Source organism: Trichoderma harzianum, assembly GCF_003025095.1.
Source record: "Trichoderma harzianum CBS 226.95 unplaced genomic scaffold M431scaffold_34, whole genome shotgun sequence".
Classification (NCBI taxonomy): Eukaryota; Fungi; Ascomycota; class Sordariomycetes; order Hypocreales; family Hypocreaceae; genus Trichoderma; species Trichoderma harzianum.
Genome location: NW_020209282.1, coordinates 1,818 through 17,623, shown reverse-complemented (window position 1 = coordinate 17,623; position 15,806 = coordinate 1,818). Strand labels below are relative to the sequence as shown.

At 51.2% G+C, this 15,806-nt stretch overlaps 4 protein-coding genes across 4 annotated transcripts; 3 read left to right on the top strand and 1 right to left on the bottom strand.

The window, feature by feature from the left end:
* Nucleotides 1-1,189: 1,189 nt before the first annotated feature.
* M431DRAFT_501752 (hypothetical protein) lies at nt 1,190-3,325 on the top strand (the record flags this gene model as incomplete). The annotated part of the gene is made up of 2 exons (XM_024918057.1): nt 1,190-3,245; nt 3,309-3,325. The coding sequence occupies 2 exons, from the start codon at nt 1,190-1,192 to the stop codon at nt 3,323-3,325; spliced, it is 2,073 nt and encodes a 690-aa protein (XP_024767420.1).
* A 363-nt stretch (nt 3,326-3,688) lies between these two features.
* On the bottom strand, nt 3,689-5,070 carry M431DRAFT_501751 (hypothetical protein; the record flags this gene model as incomplete). The annotated part of the gene is made up of 2 exons (XM_024918056.1): nt 3,689-4,856; nt 4,916-5,070. 2 exons carry the CDS (start codon nt 5,068-5,070, stop codon nt 3,689-3,691), a joined length of 1,323 nt encoding a protein of 440 aa, XP_024767419.1.
* A 308-nt stretch (nt 5,071-5,378) lies between these two features.
* Nucleotides 5,379-8,689, top strand: M431DRAFT_525921 (hypothetical protein; the record flags this gene model as incomplete). The annotated part of the gene is made up of 7 exons (XM_024920648.1): nt 5,379-5,733; nt 5,798-5,823; nt 5,892-5,980; nt 6,043-6,172; nt 6,289-6,567; nt 7,778-7,856; nt 7,990-8,689. The coding sequence occupies exons 1-7, from the start codon at nt 5,687-5,689 to the stop codon at nt 8,687-8,689; spliced, it is 1,350 nt and encodes a 449-aa protein (XP_024767418.1). The 5' UTR covers nt 5,379-5,686.
* Nucleotides 8,690-10,144: 1,455 nt separating this feature from the next.
* On the top strand, nt 10,145-15,103 carry M431DRAFT_11450 (hypothetical protein; the record flags this gene model as incomplete). The annotated part of the gene is made up of 4 exons (XM_024911907.1): nt 10,145-10,184; nt 10,326-10,474; nt 10,640-15,013; nt 15,071-15,103. The coding sequence occupies 4 exons, from the start codon at nt 10,145-10,147 to the stop codon at nt 15,101-15,103; spliced, it is 4,596 nt and encodes a 1,531-aa protein (XP_024767417.1).
* Between the last annotated feature and the right edge of the window lie 703 nt (nt 15,104-15,806).

Sequence of the window (15,806 nt, the reverse complement as noted above, 5' to 3'; positions counted from 1 at the left end):
ACATGACACTACTTACATATTATACAATGAGGCCAATCTTCGCTTTTCAGGCCTGGTGGAATAACAGGTGCCTGCTACTAGCAACGATGATGTTTCGATGATGGTGGTGATGATGACATGGGTGTACATGAACTGCGTGAGTGCGCGTGTGAACGAATGCTTGCATGATGAAGTGAGGTAAAAGCATCAGTGGATGTTTTTACATGGCACGCGGCAATCACATTGAATGATATGAAGAACCATCATTTTGAAGCTGTCCTTGAAGCTTGTGCGCAGCCTGTCGGAGGAGCTGCCGGGACGAAACCGACGTCGGCGACCGCGGCATCTCCGCGAGGCCGAAGCTCAAAGGGCCGACTTCCGGTGCGCGATGACTGAATATGGATCCTGCACACGCCGGCGAGCGATATTCTGGCTGTGAGAGGCAGACTTTTTTTTCTTCTCCCCTTGTCTAGCTGGCATTGTGTTTTTTCTTTTCTCTTTTCTCGGCCCTTTTAGTTGGTATATGTCGCGGGCATTTTCATTGCATTTGGCTTCCCGGCCTCATAATTAGCATTGCATCGAGTTCGAGTGCATTTATATACGGACACGCACTTAATAGTAATAATCAATCAATCAAAGTTGTCATTCAATCTCCAATTATACGCATCAACATACGTAGTAATTGAGTAATCATGTCCACTACGGTGTTGAGATGCCGAATCGCGCCGTGACATCAAAATCGACAAGTCCGTGGACATGGACAATTAATTCCCCTCCAACTCGGATTCAGTGGGCCGATTAGTTGGCACAGGCGGCGTTCCTGGTCGCTATTTCAAGATCCAGTGGGGACCTGAACATCAGTTAGTGACCATTCCTGGGAGGCTATGACGCCATGAGCTTTGCCCGGCATATCCAGAGTAGACTATATCAAGCACAAAGGGCCAACCATGATAAATCTCTCACTGTTGGATACAGTACCAAGTCACATGTTGATACACCAAGAAGCAGAAAACAGCTTCTCTCTTCTTCTTTGTCCAACTTATACCTAGTAACTACTAACCTAGTACATTACTTGCAACACCACCCGCAGGGAACGTGACACACAAGCTTCAAGCTATTCGTATTCGAATTCTCAGCAATCAATTGGCGCGAGGCACACCTTTGGGCCTCCATGAAGTAATCGCGTCGACTCCATTGACTCGTTGTGACTATGCCTCTGGCCTCAGCACAGCTGGGATCACTTCGCCTAGCAGCGGGCAGTATCACCAAGCAGCGTCTTTCCCTCAGCTCTCGAACGACCCTCCCCGCGACATGTTCGCAGCTACGGGCCTTTTCCAAACTCTACCCTCGAACTAGACGAACCCCCTTGGCAGCCAATTCAATCGAGCAACCCCAGTTGCAAACACACCCTCGACTTAGTCTCGTCTTCTCTCGCGCCTTGTCTGGAAAGCCACTGCCCCAGCGCAAGTCATGGCTGCTTAATTTCCTCTACCGAGCGGCGGCGTGGGTTGGCATTTCTATTACCGTCGTGGGAGGCGGCGTCTTTGCCTTCTTCCTCTACGATGCCAGCACGTACAAAGAACACGGCACGCAGAGCGACATTGACGTCTCGCAGCTTGCGCTACAGCCACGCCGCGGCGGCCCCAAGAATCTACCCATCGCAGAGGTCTACATCGATGACGATGAGACCAAGGCCAAGACCAAGCCCAGACTTGTTATCCTGGGCGGCGGATGGGGTGGCGTGGCGCTTCTCAAGGACTTGAACCCGGACGACTACAACGTCACAGTCATCTCTCCCGCCAACTACTTCCTCTTCACCCCTATGCTACCGTCTGCTACCGTGGGCACTTTGGAGCTGCGCTCTCTGGTTGAGCCCATTCGGCGGATACTGAGCCGCGTCAGCGGCCACTTTATACGTGCCAAGGCAGAGGACGTCGAATTCTCCCATAAGCTGGTCGAGGTATCTCAGCTTGATCACAAGGGGAAGGAGGTCCGCTTCTACGTTCCCTACGATAAGCTAGTCATTGCCGTCGGTTCCGCAACGAATCCCCATGGTGTCAAGGGGCTGGAGAATGCCTTTTTCCTCAAGGATATCAACGATGCGCGGATGATTCGAAACAAGGTCATCCAGAATCTCGAACTTGCCTGCCTGCCTACTACATCGGACGATGACCGCAAGCGGTTGCTTTCTTTCGTGGTTAGCGGCGGTGGGCCGACGGGCGTCGAGTTTGCCGCTGAGCTCTATGATCTTCTAAATGAGGACTTGACTCGACACTTCCCTCGTCTGCTGCGAAATGAGATATCTGTCCATATAATCCAGAGCCGTGGTCATATCCTGAACACGTACGACGAGACAGTTTCAAAATATGCAGAAGAGCGATTTGCTCGTGACCAGGTTGAAGTTCTTACGAATTCACGAGTCAAGGAGGTTCAGCCTGATAAGATCATCTTTAGCCAGAAGCAGGAGGACGGGTCTGTAATCACCAAGGAGCTCCCAATAGGCTTTTGCCTGTGGTCTACCGGCGTCTCTCCGACTGCTCTATCCCAGAAGCTGGCCAAGAAGCTGGGCGACAGCCAGACAAACCGACATGCTCTGGAAACGGACACCCACCTCCGCCTCAACGGTGCTCCTCTCGGCGACGTCTATGCCATTGGCGACTGTTCCACCGTCCAGAACAACGTTGCCGACAGCATCGTAAGCTTTCTCCGTAAGCTCGCGTGGTCGCGTGGGATTGAGCCGGAGACGCTTCAGCTGCACTTCTCCGACTGGCGAACTGTTGCACAGGACGTGAAGAAGCGCTTTCCGCAGGCGGTTAACCATCTCAAGCGTCTTGATAAGCTCTTTTTCGAATTCGACAAGGATCAGTCGGGAACTCTCGACTTTGGCGAGCTTCGGGAGCTCTTGAACCAGATTGATAGCAAGCTGACGTCGCTACCGGCCACGGCTCAGCGTGCCCATCAGCAGGGATTGTATCTCGCCCACAAATTCAACAAGATGGCTAAAATCTCAGACGCAATGCTGGCAAACGACATTCGAGATGGCGATCTAGACGCCGCCGTCTATAAGGCATTCGAATACCGCCACTTGGGCAGCCTGGCATATATCGGTAACTCGGCCGTCTTTGACCTAGGAGACGGCTGGAGCATGGCCGGTGGGCTGTGGGCCGTGTATGCCTGGAGGTCGGTCTACTTTGCGCAGAGCGTGAGCTTCCGGACAAGGAGCTTGATGGCTATGGACTGGATGAAGCGAGGATTATTCGGTAGAGGTATGTTTTTATTCATCGTTGATCCATTCATATTGAGCTGAGCACTGACAATTGGATTTCTAGATCTTGTGGCTTTTTGAAGCGATTAATATCACGATCATAAAGCGGAATAAATTAATAGTTGCACAAACGCGTTCTTCGGTCAGCGTTAAACTGCAAAAGACTTGAGGTTAGGTGTATATCTTCAGATTCCCAGGAGGAATACAAAATTTATAGGGACGTGTCAGGATTTGGGATGGGGGTTGGATATCTTTGAGATTTATATCATTCAAGTGTAGTAAATAGTAGAGGAAGCGTCTTCATTCCTAGCCGTTTTTATTGAAGAAAATATTACGACGCCATGATCTAATGTCTGTTTATTTAAGGAAAAGAAATGCAACGGGATATGCGAACGAAGAAATGAAAGAAAAAGAAAAAGAAAGAAAAATGCATCATCAGTCCGTTTATAGAACAAAGTCTTTGTGCGTCCACTTTTCCGTAACCTTGGTCTTGGCCTGCTTCTTGAACGGGATGTGTCTTCGGCTCTCCACCTTTCCTCTGAGCAGCAAGCTTCTGTATCGATCTTTGAGCAGGTTTCCCTCGGGCTTGAGCAGTCGCAGGGATTCCTGCAGCTCGTCCGGCAGAACAAGCTCCAGGTCCTTCTCCGGGAGCTTGTACTTGCCCAGCTGCCTCCTCCGCAGCTTTTCCTCGCCAATCTCGCTGTCGGCATCCGAGTCTTGCTCGGCGGCCTTTGCCAGCTCGAGGGCCTTTTCCTTCTCCTTTTCTGCGACTTCCGCCGCGATTTCCTTGATGCGCTGCTCCTGCGCGCGGCGGGCTTTCATGTTGGCCTTGTGCTGTGCCAGCTGCTCTTCCTCCTTTCTGCGCTTGATGCGGTTCCGCTGGGCTTGCGTCTTGCGCTTGGGCTGCTTTGCGCTGGGTCTCTCGTCCTCTACGCCGGACTGGAAGCCCTCCCATTCAGAGTCCTCCTCCCACTCCGACATGTTGGCCCGTTCCTCGGCGGCATCTGCTTCCGCTGCTGACTTTGCTGCGGCCTCTAGTTTCGCGGCCTCAGCGGCTTCGGCTTCAAGGCGCTTCTGCTCGGCTTCGAGAGCCTTGGTGCTCTCTTCGGCGAGTCTACTCTCGTACTCTGGGAAAGATGGGTTGTAACTGTATCCTCCTGTGGGCTTTGGCACCGCGGGAGCTTGTTTCCCGTTGGCGAGAAGGGAGAGGGGCTTCAGCTTCATGGACTTTGGAACTTTGGCCTCAATCTTTTCAGGCAGGAAATCCGTAGGATCTTGGGCCACCGGCGCAGGGGCATCCCATAGATCAAACGTGGCGTCTCTGACGGCGACGGTATTCTCGTGATGTCCATCGGCAACCTTCTTTAGACGGGCCAGATCCTTGTGGGAGACCCAATCTGTGCGCTGGCGCTTGGCGGGAACAACTCCATCGGTGGTTTTGTCGCTGGGACGCTTGCGCATGGAGACAGCGGGCACGGCGGAGCGCCTGTTGATGATCTCGTCGGCCTTGAGACCCTTCTTGACGTGCTTGGGGAATTTCTGGGGGATCTTGGAGTCGCCTGTTGTATCGATGGTGAAGAGGTCCTCGGACGCCTTCTCTCGAATAACACCACTTCCAAAGATGTTAGCACAAGTTCCTGCAGAGAGATTTCAAGCGCGGAAACTCCATACCCTCGGATAATCTCATTGTTGACCTCCTGCAGGCCCTCTTCCACCTCTGTCACATCCACGTTCTTCCTCCATGCCTTTTTTCCTTTCCTCGAGGGCTGGTTGAATTGCTTGGGCGCCTCGCCAGAGCCGGCAGTGGCCGACCGAAGGACAGGCATTTTGTTTCTTTTGTGCAATTGACTTGGTGATATGAGTCGTGATGCTTGAACACCTTCAAGTCAATAGTAGGATGTCCCAGTCGCAAATTTACTTTGGGCAATCGAATCTTATCGGCAGCTTTTCTCGAGATTTTTTAGCGGGTCCCCCACCAAATGGAAAAGTACATTGTACTTCGTCCCTGCTTTTGCTGCTCATGCCAAAAAAGCAAGCCTGGAAAAAGACAACATTCGAACGCTAGTCCCAATGAGGGGGCGTATAGAACAGTTAGGATAGCGGGGCATGCGGAGGCCGAGTTTCTTCTGCTGTCCAACCCAAAGTGGCTCTTGGTTTGTCTGCTATTTATTAACCCGGAGCCTGGTGGCGGTCATTATCATTGTCACCTCCTTTCAGGTTGCCCAACATTTCCAGCTCGAGCAAAAGGCAAGAGATCGATACCGGAGACGACCGAGACCTTTGTCTTACAGCAAGAAGAACTCAGCTCCAAGCAATCACTAACAGCAAAACAATTGCAAGCATTGCCTCTGCCCCTCAGAAAGCAACCCAACTGGCCTTGATTTGGCAGCCTCGGAATCTCCAAGCAAGCATCACACGCCACTACACGCAGCAGCAGCAGCCATGGCGCAAACCGGAGGATCCTACAACAACCCCTTGAAGAAGTTCAAGTATGCGTCCCCGTTTGCCCATTCATTGACTCCCTACCAGTCATTAATGCTGATTTCTATTCAGGCTGGTCTTCTTAGGGGAACAAAGCGGTATGTGTCTCTTGTCCGGCTCCACACTATATCTGTCGATTTGGTGACTGACCGAGTTTACGGCACAGTGGGCAAGACGTCCCTGATTACCAGATTCATGTACGACTCGTTCGACAACATGTATCAGGCAACCATTGGTATCGATTTCCTCTCCAAGGTACGAAACCCCGATCCGTTCAAGCTAAGCTGCCGGTGGACGAGCCTAACATGTGGACTCAGACCATGTATCTCGAGGATCGGACGGTACGACTACAGCTGTGGGATACCGCAGGCCAGGAGCGATTCCGAAGCTTGATCCCTTCATACATCCGTGACTCGAGCGTTGCCGTTGTTGTCTACGATATCTCTAGTATGGAATGCTCTGCCTTTGTCCCTTTATACCGCCAGAAACCCCCCCTCCCCCAAACTCGCGGTGAAGCCCCACCATATTCGCATCGTAGACTAACAACGCATATCTTTTCCTAGACGCAAAATCATTCCAAAACACCAAGAAGTGGATTGATGACGTCCGGGCAGAGAGAGGAAACGACGTTATCATTGTCCTGGTGGGCAACAAGACCGATCTTAATGATAAGCGAGAGGTCACAACCCAGCAGGGAGAGGAGGAGGCCAAGAGACAAGGTCTAAGATTTGTTGAGACAAGTGCCAAGCTTGGTCACAACGTACAAAACCTCTTCAAGAGAATAGCACAGGCACTGCCTGGCATGGAAGGCTCTGATGCAGCTGCCCAAGCAACCAACCAAAGTAAGCCCCTTTCTCTCTCTCTCTTCTCTCTCTCCTTATATCTACCTCATTAGCACGGACGATGCCGTTGCGTCCCGATTACTCTTTGGTGGCATTCTAACTAACCCCTCTTTCTCTCACAGTGATTGATGTGCGGACGAACACAACAGCGCCTCCCCAGGAGGGTTGCTCGTGCTAAGCCAAGATGTTGAGTCCGTAATAGAGTTTGAAACGCCCGACAAGACAACCGACCAGTATCCCCATTTCAGCGTCGCTTCGAAGTCACGATGCATCAATGCCTAATAATAGGATATCAATTCGAAATTTGGCCAGTGCATGGGACTTGTATAATACCTGCAAACGGGGACAACGTGCCCACGATCGTTTATACACATACTAATAATCTTTTACTTGCTGAATTAAGCGCTACAACTTCTTTTTATGGCCCTTTGTCATCATCTCCCGCTAGTGAAAGAGCAAGATATTGTGTGACTTTTCCTATCCCTGCATGTATATTGCCCCATCTCAGATGCTTGATATCATCTCTTTTTATTGTTGTTGGCTTTCCGCAAAATAGAGCTCCTCATCCGGAACCGCCCGGTGTAATAATAGCTTCAGCTAAGGTATGTAGGTATATACCGCACAGAGGAAGTTTGGCTAAAGACACAAGAACCTTGCTAATGACCAAACAACAATACGAATTGGCAGTCTGCAGAGGAACAGCAGATTTAGTGGATCGATTAAATGCAACAGAGTGTGATGATGTGCGTGTAACTGCTCATGCCATTGGATAGACCAGATACTGTCAAACAAAGCCTGAGCAAGGTCATCACGGCTGAAAGGTACAAAGCTACATACAAGTTACTTCGGACGTTCGCCCGGTGACGTGATGGTGGATCTGCGCCCAGCGACAAAAATTTGCCCTGCCCAAGAGGCCTCGCTTTGGTTCGCTACGGGCTTCCCGAGCTGAAGCTGGCTCATGTGATATATCATGTGATTGTGTCAGCTTGGCCCCGATGTGACTGGCTGGATGACTGCCGTTGTGGGACCCGTGTGCACAGATCCAGCTAAGCGCGCTTGGAAGGCTCTCCTTGTCGCAATCATCTCCGCCGTCGCCGAAACTTTCAAGATCTCATCGCTTCTCCCGTTATCCTCTATCTTTCGGCGTCTTCACTTTGTTTCTTGTCTATTCTTGCGATAGACTTGTTTGATTTCTTTTTTATCAGTATAGACGACAATCGCGACGGGCACTCTGTTCATAATGTCCAAATTTACGAGGCTGTATCTGCGGATACCTCGGCCGAAGGTAGGTCACACGTGGAATCCTCTCTCCTTCTCTCTCCCTCTTTGATAGGAGATATTCATCGGGAGATGGTTCAAGCGATGAAGAGTGTGAAATTTTGGTACTGACAGTCGCGATTAGACCCTCTTCGGCCTCATTAGCCTGCAGACTGGCACTGAATTGATTTCCTTGGCATTGGTCTTCAACAAGGTTACGGGCGTTTACGGTCTTCTTGCGATCCTCACCGGATTCCAGCTCTCCCTCTTCCAGCTTACAACTTACGTCTACTGTATTGGCGTTCTCGGCCTCCTCGTCTACCTGATCCCGCATATCCGAAAGCAGAGCCCGTTCGAATGCCTGGCCCTGGCGTGGCTGTATGTCATCGATGCCATCATCAACGGCGCTTCTACAGTGGCTTTTGGAATGGACTGGTACTTCGCCACTGCTTCATCAAACGGATCTAGTCTGCCTGATATGGTTGCTGAGGGCATGGAGGGTCTCCGTCGCGAAACTGCCGTGCATGGCGATGTTGTACCTCAAGAGACAGCCGCCAGCATGCTCTTGATCACTGGCTTAACCCTGATCAGAGTCTACTTCAGTCTGGTCGTCATGAACTATGCACGCCAGGTGCTGCAGAAGTATATGCAACTGATGATCCTTGAAGGACCTGGCGTCGACGATCACGTGGGCCCCTTTGCTGCGGACCTGCCTGACGGTGAAGGACGAAAAGGTCAGCTCGGTCGACTGATGGTGTCTTTCGGGCGCAACTACTGGATGGATTACTCTGAGGCGAGAGAATGGGTTGAGGGTGGTAGCAGCCGGAAACCCAGCACGGTAGCAACTCTGGCTGGCGAAGTATGAGAGGGATACTCCGTAGATAGACAATCTTTCAGTTACTGAGGTTGAGGGAAAGGGATGAAACAATAGGGATGGAAAGACATGATGTGAATGGAAAGACTGGGGTACGAAATGACGCGATCGGAACCCCGCGATTCATCATCGAGAGAAAAAATCTCGGCACGGTTGGGTTTTCACTGTTTTGGGTAGTCACGAGCGTGGCCTTATTTAATACAATAATTAATAGCACTATTCGGTATGCTTATTTGGGGGCCTTGGGCAGGCAGAGAAGACGCCGAGGGCCGGGCCATGCAAATCGCTCGGCATTCGGAGGTACTAACGATTGGCTGCCAGCCGTTACCGGGCGTTGGAGTCTGGCAGACGAACGAATGAGCGAATGAGGACGTGAGTGTGGGCTCGGCTCGTCGGTGCCTTTGGGGGAGAGACGGAAGTCGGAGGGAGCTTTGATGGGTCCAAGGTGGTGCAAGGACGGTGCCAGAAGGGCTAATCCAGGGTCCGGTGCAGTCTAATAACGAATAGATGAGTGATGGATGGTCGAACAAGCTGTTGAAATAGAGGCAATGCGGCATGATTGCGGCGAGAGCGGCGGTCCATCAGGTACTGAACTGGGTTTAGTGTTGATGGCGTCAGCGAGCAAGCAACGATTGTGCTTTTGCTTGTGAGGATCAAGATTTTGTATGATTGGCACTATTTACGGGATTGATACGGAGGTTACAGTTTTGTATATGGACAATTATAGGTAGCCTGTGTCAGTCAATGTCAGTACAACTTATCGTGTCTTCTGGCTCTACCTTGTTCTGGCTTATCTAACCAATCTAAGCAATCTTGATGCCTTAGTGCTCAGTGCTCCTTTGCAACGTAAAACTCCATCTCCAAAAACCCAGCAATTATCCGCCCTTCCCACGCCTCAACATTCCCACGTCCCACCGCAACGAATCTGACGGCAGGGATTTGTCAGAGAGCGATTTCGCCATCGCCGCCGTCCTATGGCTGCCCTATGGCTGCCCTTTGGCGGGTGGCGCCCACGCAAGACTGTGCAGACCTCCAAGCGCTAAGCGATCACGCAATCCTCCAAAACTCGGGCTTCTGCGGGGAATGGAAATTTGGCTGAGGCAGTCAGTGGAGCCTCGAGACATGGTTGTGGCTCAAGGAAAAGAAAAGCTTAGGGGAGGACAGCTGCGAATTGATAGAGGGAAAACGAGAAACAGACGGTAACGGCATCGGCTGAGGGTGACATGGCTTGTTGAATTGGTGGACTAGTCATCTTATAACTCACCATTCCTCTCGCATCGTCGTTCACTAGGCCTCTTCCTAAGGGCTGTTTCAATTTTTTACTTCTCCCTCACTCCCTTTTCTTTCCTCATTCTCCATCGTCACTTGCCTCTTCTTTCCATCTTTTAGGGATCATAATCTCGAAAAGTGTTGGATTGATCCTGGAGGCCGACGACGAAAACGGGCATGGCGACCTCGGTTCACATCCGCACGCCTGAAGAGGCTGGTAAGTTTGTGTCTGCTATGGATGATGGGAATATCTTCCCTCTCTACCACTTCCCTTCTTCTTGAATTCCACTGTAAACACCTCTATCTCATCGAAACTGGGCTAACCTGTTGTTTCTCTGTTGCTTTTTCGTCTGTGTAGCTGCGAGAATCGCCTACCTCTCTAGCGATGTCGTCATTTCTGTCCAGCCTTCATTGGCTGCCGACTCTGAGTTTTCCTCTCACTTGAAGAAGTTTGCTAGCCGCAAGGACCGTGGAATTGTTGCAGCTACTGAAGATACCATTCCTGAGGTGAGTGTCTGACTGCCCATGCTTGTTGTTTTTGTCTTTTTTCGCTCTTTTACCCACTTACATATTCAACCCACTACAATGACGACGACCCGATCCTGGTCCGCCGACAGTCCGAAAAAAAGTCAAAAAGCAATAGGAGCTCACTAACCACAACCCGATTTCTAGATACAACATATTCGTCATAACAATGACCCGTTGCTGTCTGTCTTTGCTCCTGCTCGGTCAGGCAAGCTCGTCTCTGTCACGACGACTTCTTCTATCTTACTCCCTTCCATCTCTCATCTTTACAAGCTCGCCAACTACCCTGTTGTCCTTCATGTCTCCCTCCAGCCCCGCGGCTTTGCCGACTTCTCTGTCATCACTTCCATCAGAAACTCAGGCTGGACCTTCCTACAGTCTGAATCTCTTCAGGAGGCACAGGACATGGCCATCACTGCTCATGCCCTAGCTCTGCGCACTAGCAAGGCTGTCATCCATTTCTTCTCTCCAGACACTTCGGCTCGTGATGAGCCCATCGGCCTAGAAGATTTCTCAGTAGTGCGAGCTGTCCTTGACATCGATACTGTCAGGAGACTCCAAGCTGGCACCATCAAGGCCTCTGGACTGTACGCCGATGACGGACATGTTGCCATTTCCTCAGACCACCAGGAGGCCGAGTCTTCTGGTACCGTCGACAAAGCATCGACCCTTCAGCAATCGACCGCCAGTCTCGCTTCGAAAGCAGTATCTGAGTTGTCCGCCAAGACCAGCCAGGCGAGCAGCTCCAGCACCCCCACCGGATCCTCATCAGTTGCCACCACTGTAGAGATTGCTGCTCCCCAGGTGACATCCGAAGATGTCTATGTCTGCGCCACTCGCATCTGGGCACAGCTGAACACGGCTCTTGGGCGACAGTACAACGCCTTCGAATACACTGGACCGGCCAATGCGGAGAACTGCCTCTTCATCTTCGGCTCCGACACCGGTTCCTTTGCTCAAGCCATCGACACTGCTAAGGCTGATGACGTTTACGCCAAGATTGGTATTCTTACACCTCGCCTGTACCGACCATGGATTGGCTCCAAGCTCGTGGCAAGCATCCCCAAGTCGATTAAGAGGATCGCTGTCCTGGAGCAGATTCACCGAAAGACAACCAAATGGGGTCCCTTGTTGATTGATGTTTTGTCGTCTATCAAGAGCGGCCCTGGTGGTGTTGAGACTATTGTTGGCCACCAACTTGGATACATTGCCCCTGAGGCTACTACTCAGGCTCTGCGTGGCATCGTTCAAAATCTCACGGCCGCACAGCCCATCCAGAACCTGGAAGTTGGTGTCAAAGAGGGACCAAGCGAGCCAGTTGCAGCTGGCGTGGAGGCCCCGAAGCTCGAGGTTGCTTATTCCAAAATTCTTGACCAGCTTTTCGGCAGCAGAACCTACATTGCCAATGCCCTAGAATCTCAAAACGCTGGTATCTCTGCCACTGTAGCCGCCAGCCCCGAATTCGGCTTCGGATCTCTATTGGCCCGCAAGGAATTGCGAACCAGATTTGTGGCCGAGGTTAAGCAAGCGGCAAGCAGCACTGGGGCTGCTACTGAGGCTCTGAAGAGTTGGCTCGCGCGATGGGCCGTCAACTCTGATGACCAGGCAAAGTCCGACGTGATCTCTGATGACGTTATTGCCAAGTTGGAAGAAGATGGCTCGCCAGCAGCCCAGAAGCTTCTCTCGAACCGTAACCTTTTCCGAAAGGAGTCTCTCTGGCTGATGGGCTCTGATGCTTGGGCTTACGATCTCGGCAACTCTGGTGTTCACCATGTTCTTGCGTCTGGTGAAAATGTGAACATGCTGATTATTGACTCAACTCCCTACTCCGAAAAGGCCGTGGCCGACGCCAACCGAAGGAAGAAGGATATCGGCCTGTACGCGATGAACTTTGGCAATGTCTACGTGGCTTCCACCGCTGTCTACAGCTCATACACTCAAGTTTTGCAGGCACTGCTCGAGGCAGACAAGTTCAACGGTCCATCAGTTGTCCTGGCCTACTTGCCCTACTTTGGCGAGACTGACTCGCCTCTCACCGTTCTGCAGGAGACCAAGAAGGCTGTGGATGCTGGATACTGGCCTCTCTACCGATGGAACCCTGATAACGAGGCCAAGGGCGAGCCCGCCTTTTCCCTGGACTCGGAGCTCCTTAAGCAAGAGCTGAAGGCTTTCCTGGCTCGAGACAACCAACTGACTCAAATCATGAAGAAGGAGCCTAGCTTCGCTGCCAACCTTGGCCAGGACTTTGGAACTGAGGTCCGGGATGCACAGAAGAGGAAGGCAAAGGATGCCTACAACCAGCTTCTCGAAGGCCTTCTTGGCGCTCCTCTGACCATTTTGTTTGCTTCTGACAACGGTAACGGCAGCACACTCGCCAAGCGATTGGCTAACCGAGGTAGAGCTCGTGGCTTGAAGACAGCGGCGATGGCTATGGAAGATTACCCCGTCGAGGATTTGCCAAGCGAGGAAAACATTGTCTTCATCACCTCCACCGCCGGACAGGGAGAGTTCCCTCAGAACGGATTGGCTTTCTGGGATGCTGTAAAGGACAACACCGACCTCGACCTGGCTGGCGTCAACTACTCCGTCTTTGGCTTGGGTGACAGCCACTACTGGCCGCGAAAGGAGGACAAGATCTACTACAACAAGCCAGCCAAGGATCTTGACAGAGTTCTGGGTAACCTGGGCGGCAAGCGGTTTGTGGACATTGGCTTAGGAGATGACCAAGATCCGGACAGCTTCCAGACCGGCTACCAGGAGTGGGAGCCCAAGCTGTGGCAGGCACTCGGTGTGGACAAGGTCGACGGTCTTCCTGATGAGCCGCCGCCAGTTACCAACGAAGACATCAAGCTTGAGTCAAACTTCCTCCGTGGCACCATTGCAGAGGAGCTGAGGGATACATCCACCGGAGCCATCTCAGCCGCCAACTCTCAGCTGACCAAGTTCCACGGCACCTATCTCCAGGACGACCGTGATGTCCGTGACGAGAGAAAGGCTCAGGGCCTGGAGCCTGCCTATGGCTTCATGGTTCGCTGCAGATTGCCCGGTGGTGTTGCGACGGCCGCGCAGTGGATCCAGATGGACGACATTAGCAGCAAGCTTGGTAACGAGACGATGAAGCTCACTACTCGCCAAACCTTCCAGTTCCACGGTGTCATCAAGGGCAAGCTACGATCCACCATGCAGGCCATTAACCGTGCTCTCATGACTACGATTGCTGCTTGCGGTGACGTGAACCGTAACGTCATGTGCAGCTCTTTGCCTTCTAAGTCCAAGCTTCATGAAGAAGTTCAGTCTTATGCTGCCAAGATCAGCAACCATTTGCTGCCTTCTACGAGTGCATACCATGAAATCTGGATCGCTGATGAGAACGAAAAGAAGGTTCAGGTTGCCGGTGATGCCGTCCAAGACTTTGAGCCGTTGTATGGCCCTACTTATCTGCCTCGAAAGTTCAAGATCACAGTTGCTATCCCTCCTCACAACGACACTGATGTATATGCTCACGACATTGGTTTGATCGCCATCGTAAACAAGGATGGCACTTTGGAGGGTTTCAACCTGCTTGCTGGTGGTGGTATGGGTGCTACTCACAACAACAAGAAGACTTATCCCCAAACTGGCCGCATGTTTGGCTATGTCCCCAAGGAGCAGATCCACCTCGCTTGCGAGAAGGTTATGCTTGTTCAGCGTGACCACGGTGACCGTAAGAACCGAAAGCACGCCCGTCTCAAGTACACCATTGACGACATGGGCGTCGAGGTTTTCAAGGGCAAGGTTGAGGATCTGTGGGGTCAAAAGTTCGAGGCACCCAAGGCTTTCGAGTTTAAGAGCAACGTCGACACTTTTGGCTGGCAGAAGGACGAGTTTGGTGTCAACCACTTTACTTTCTTCATCGAGAACGGTCGTATTGAGGACACTCCTGATTTCCGGATGAAGACTGGTCTGCGCGAGATTGCCAAGATTCACAAGGGCGAGTTCCGCCTAACTGGTAACCAGCACCTCGTCCTCAGTGGCGTTGCCGATGAAGATGTCCCTGCCATGAAGGATCTCATGAAGAAGTACAAGCTCGACAACCTCCAGTTCTCTGCCCTGCGCCTCAGCTCATCAGCCTGTGTCGCCTTCCCCACTTGCGGTCTGGCAATGGCTGAGTCGGAGCGTTACCTGCCCGTGCTCATCACCAAGCTCGAGGCCTGCCTCGAAGAGAACGGTCTTCGTCAAGATTCCATCGTCATGCGTATGACTGGTTGCCCCAACGGCTGTGCTCGTCCATGGTTGGCTGAAGTCGCCTTTGTCGGCAAGGCTTACGGCGCTTATAACATGTACCTTGGCGGTGGTTACCACGGCCAGCGTCTGAACAAGCTGTACCGTGCAAGCATCAAGGAGGATGAGATTTTGACAATCATGAGGGCCCTGCTCAAGCGTTACGCGCTCGAGAGACAGGAGGGAGAGAAGTTTGGTGATTTCTGCATCCGTGTTGGTCTCATCAACGAAACTACCGACGGACAAAACTTCCACGACAATGTGAGTTCTTATATCCCTACTTAAGACTTTGTGTTACACGATGCTAATTGATGACAGGTTGCGGAAGAAGAAGAGCCAGATGAGGAGTAGAGAAGAGACACATGCAAAGAAAGAGTTGGATGGGATGAATAAATAAAAAGATGAATTCATCTTTGGGGTAAATCACTATGGCGTTGGAATATCAACTGAAAGCATCTCATTCATCGTTGTGTATAAAATAAAGACTGAGCATAAATAAAGTAAATAACATTAAAATTTTGAAGAGTCGACAAGCACACAATTAACCGTTACATTTAGCAGGAAATAGGAATATGAATTTCTCGTATCTCTATTCCGCAGCCATGAAATCTCCTTGATGAAAAAACCTCCTTAATCAATCTTTATAGTCGCTGTGGCGTCTTTCTCTTGTACCAGGCCAGTCCCATAATACCCTTTCCTGGAATATTGGTGTCTGTTATTTTTACAAGCTTTCTTCTTGAATCGCCAGTCCGCAGAACTTGGCCAAGTCTAGTCTGTATTACATATAAAAATAAGGGACCTCAGGGGTCTATCATATATATGTGTATATATTACATGCTCCGGCATGCCAATTTGCCTCCCAAACGCCTTTGCTTCAATGTATCAACCGAATACATTATATCCTCCTTCTTGTGAACCTTCAGTGTAAAAAGAGACGGCTGTAGTTGAGGTCAGCCAGCTAAGTCCCACTCTCATTAAAATAAAGCTTTAATAGCTTATTTTAAGAGTATTATTATCCAGGCGGTAGATTTTTATTATCCAGGCGGTATTCCCA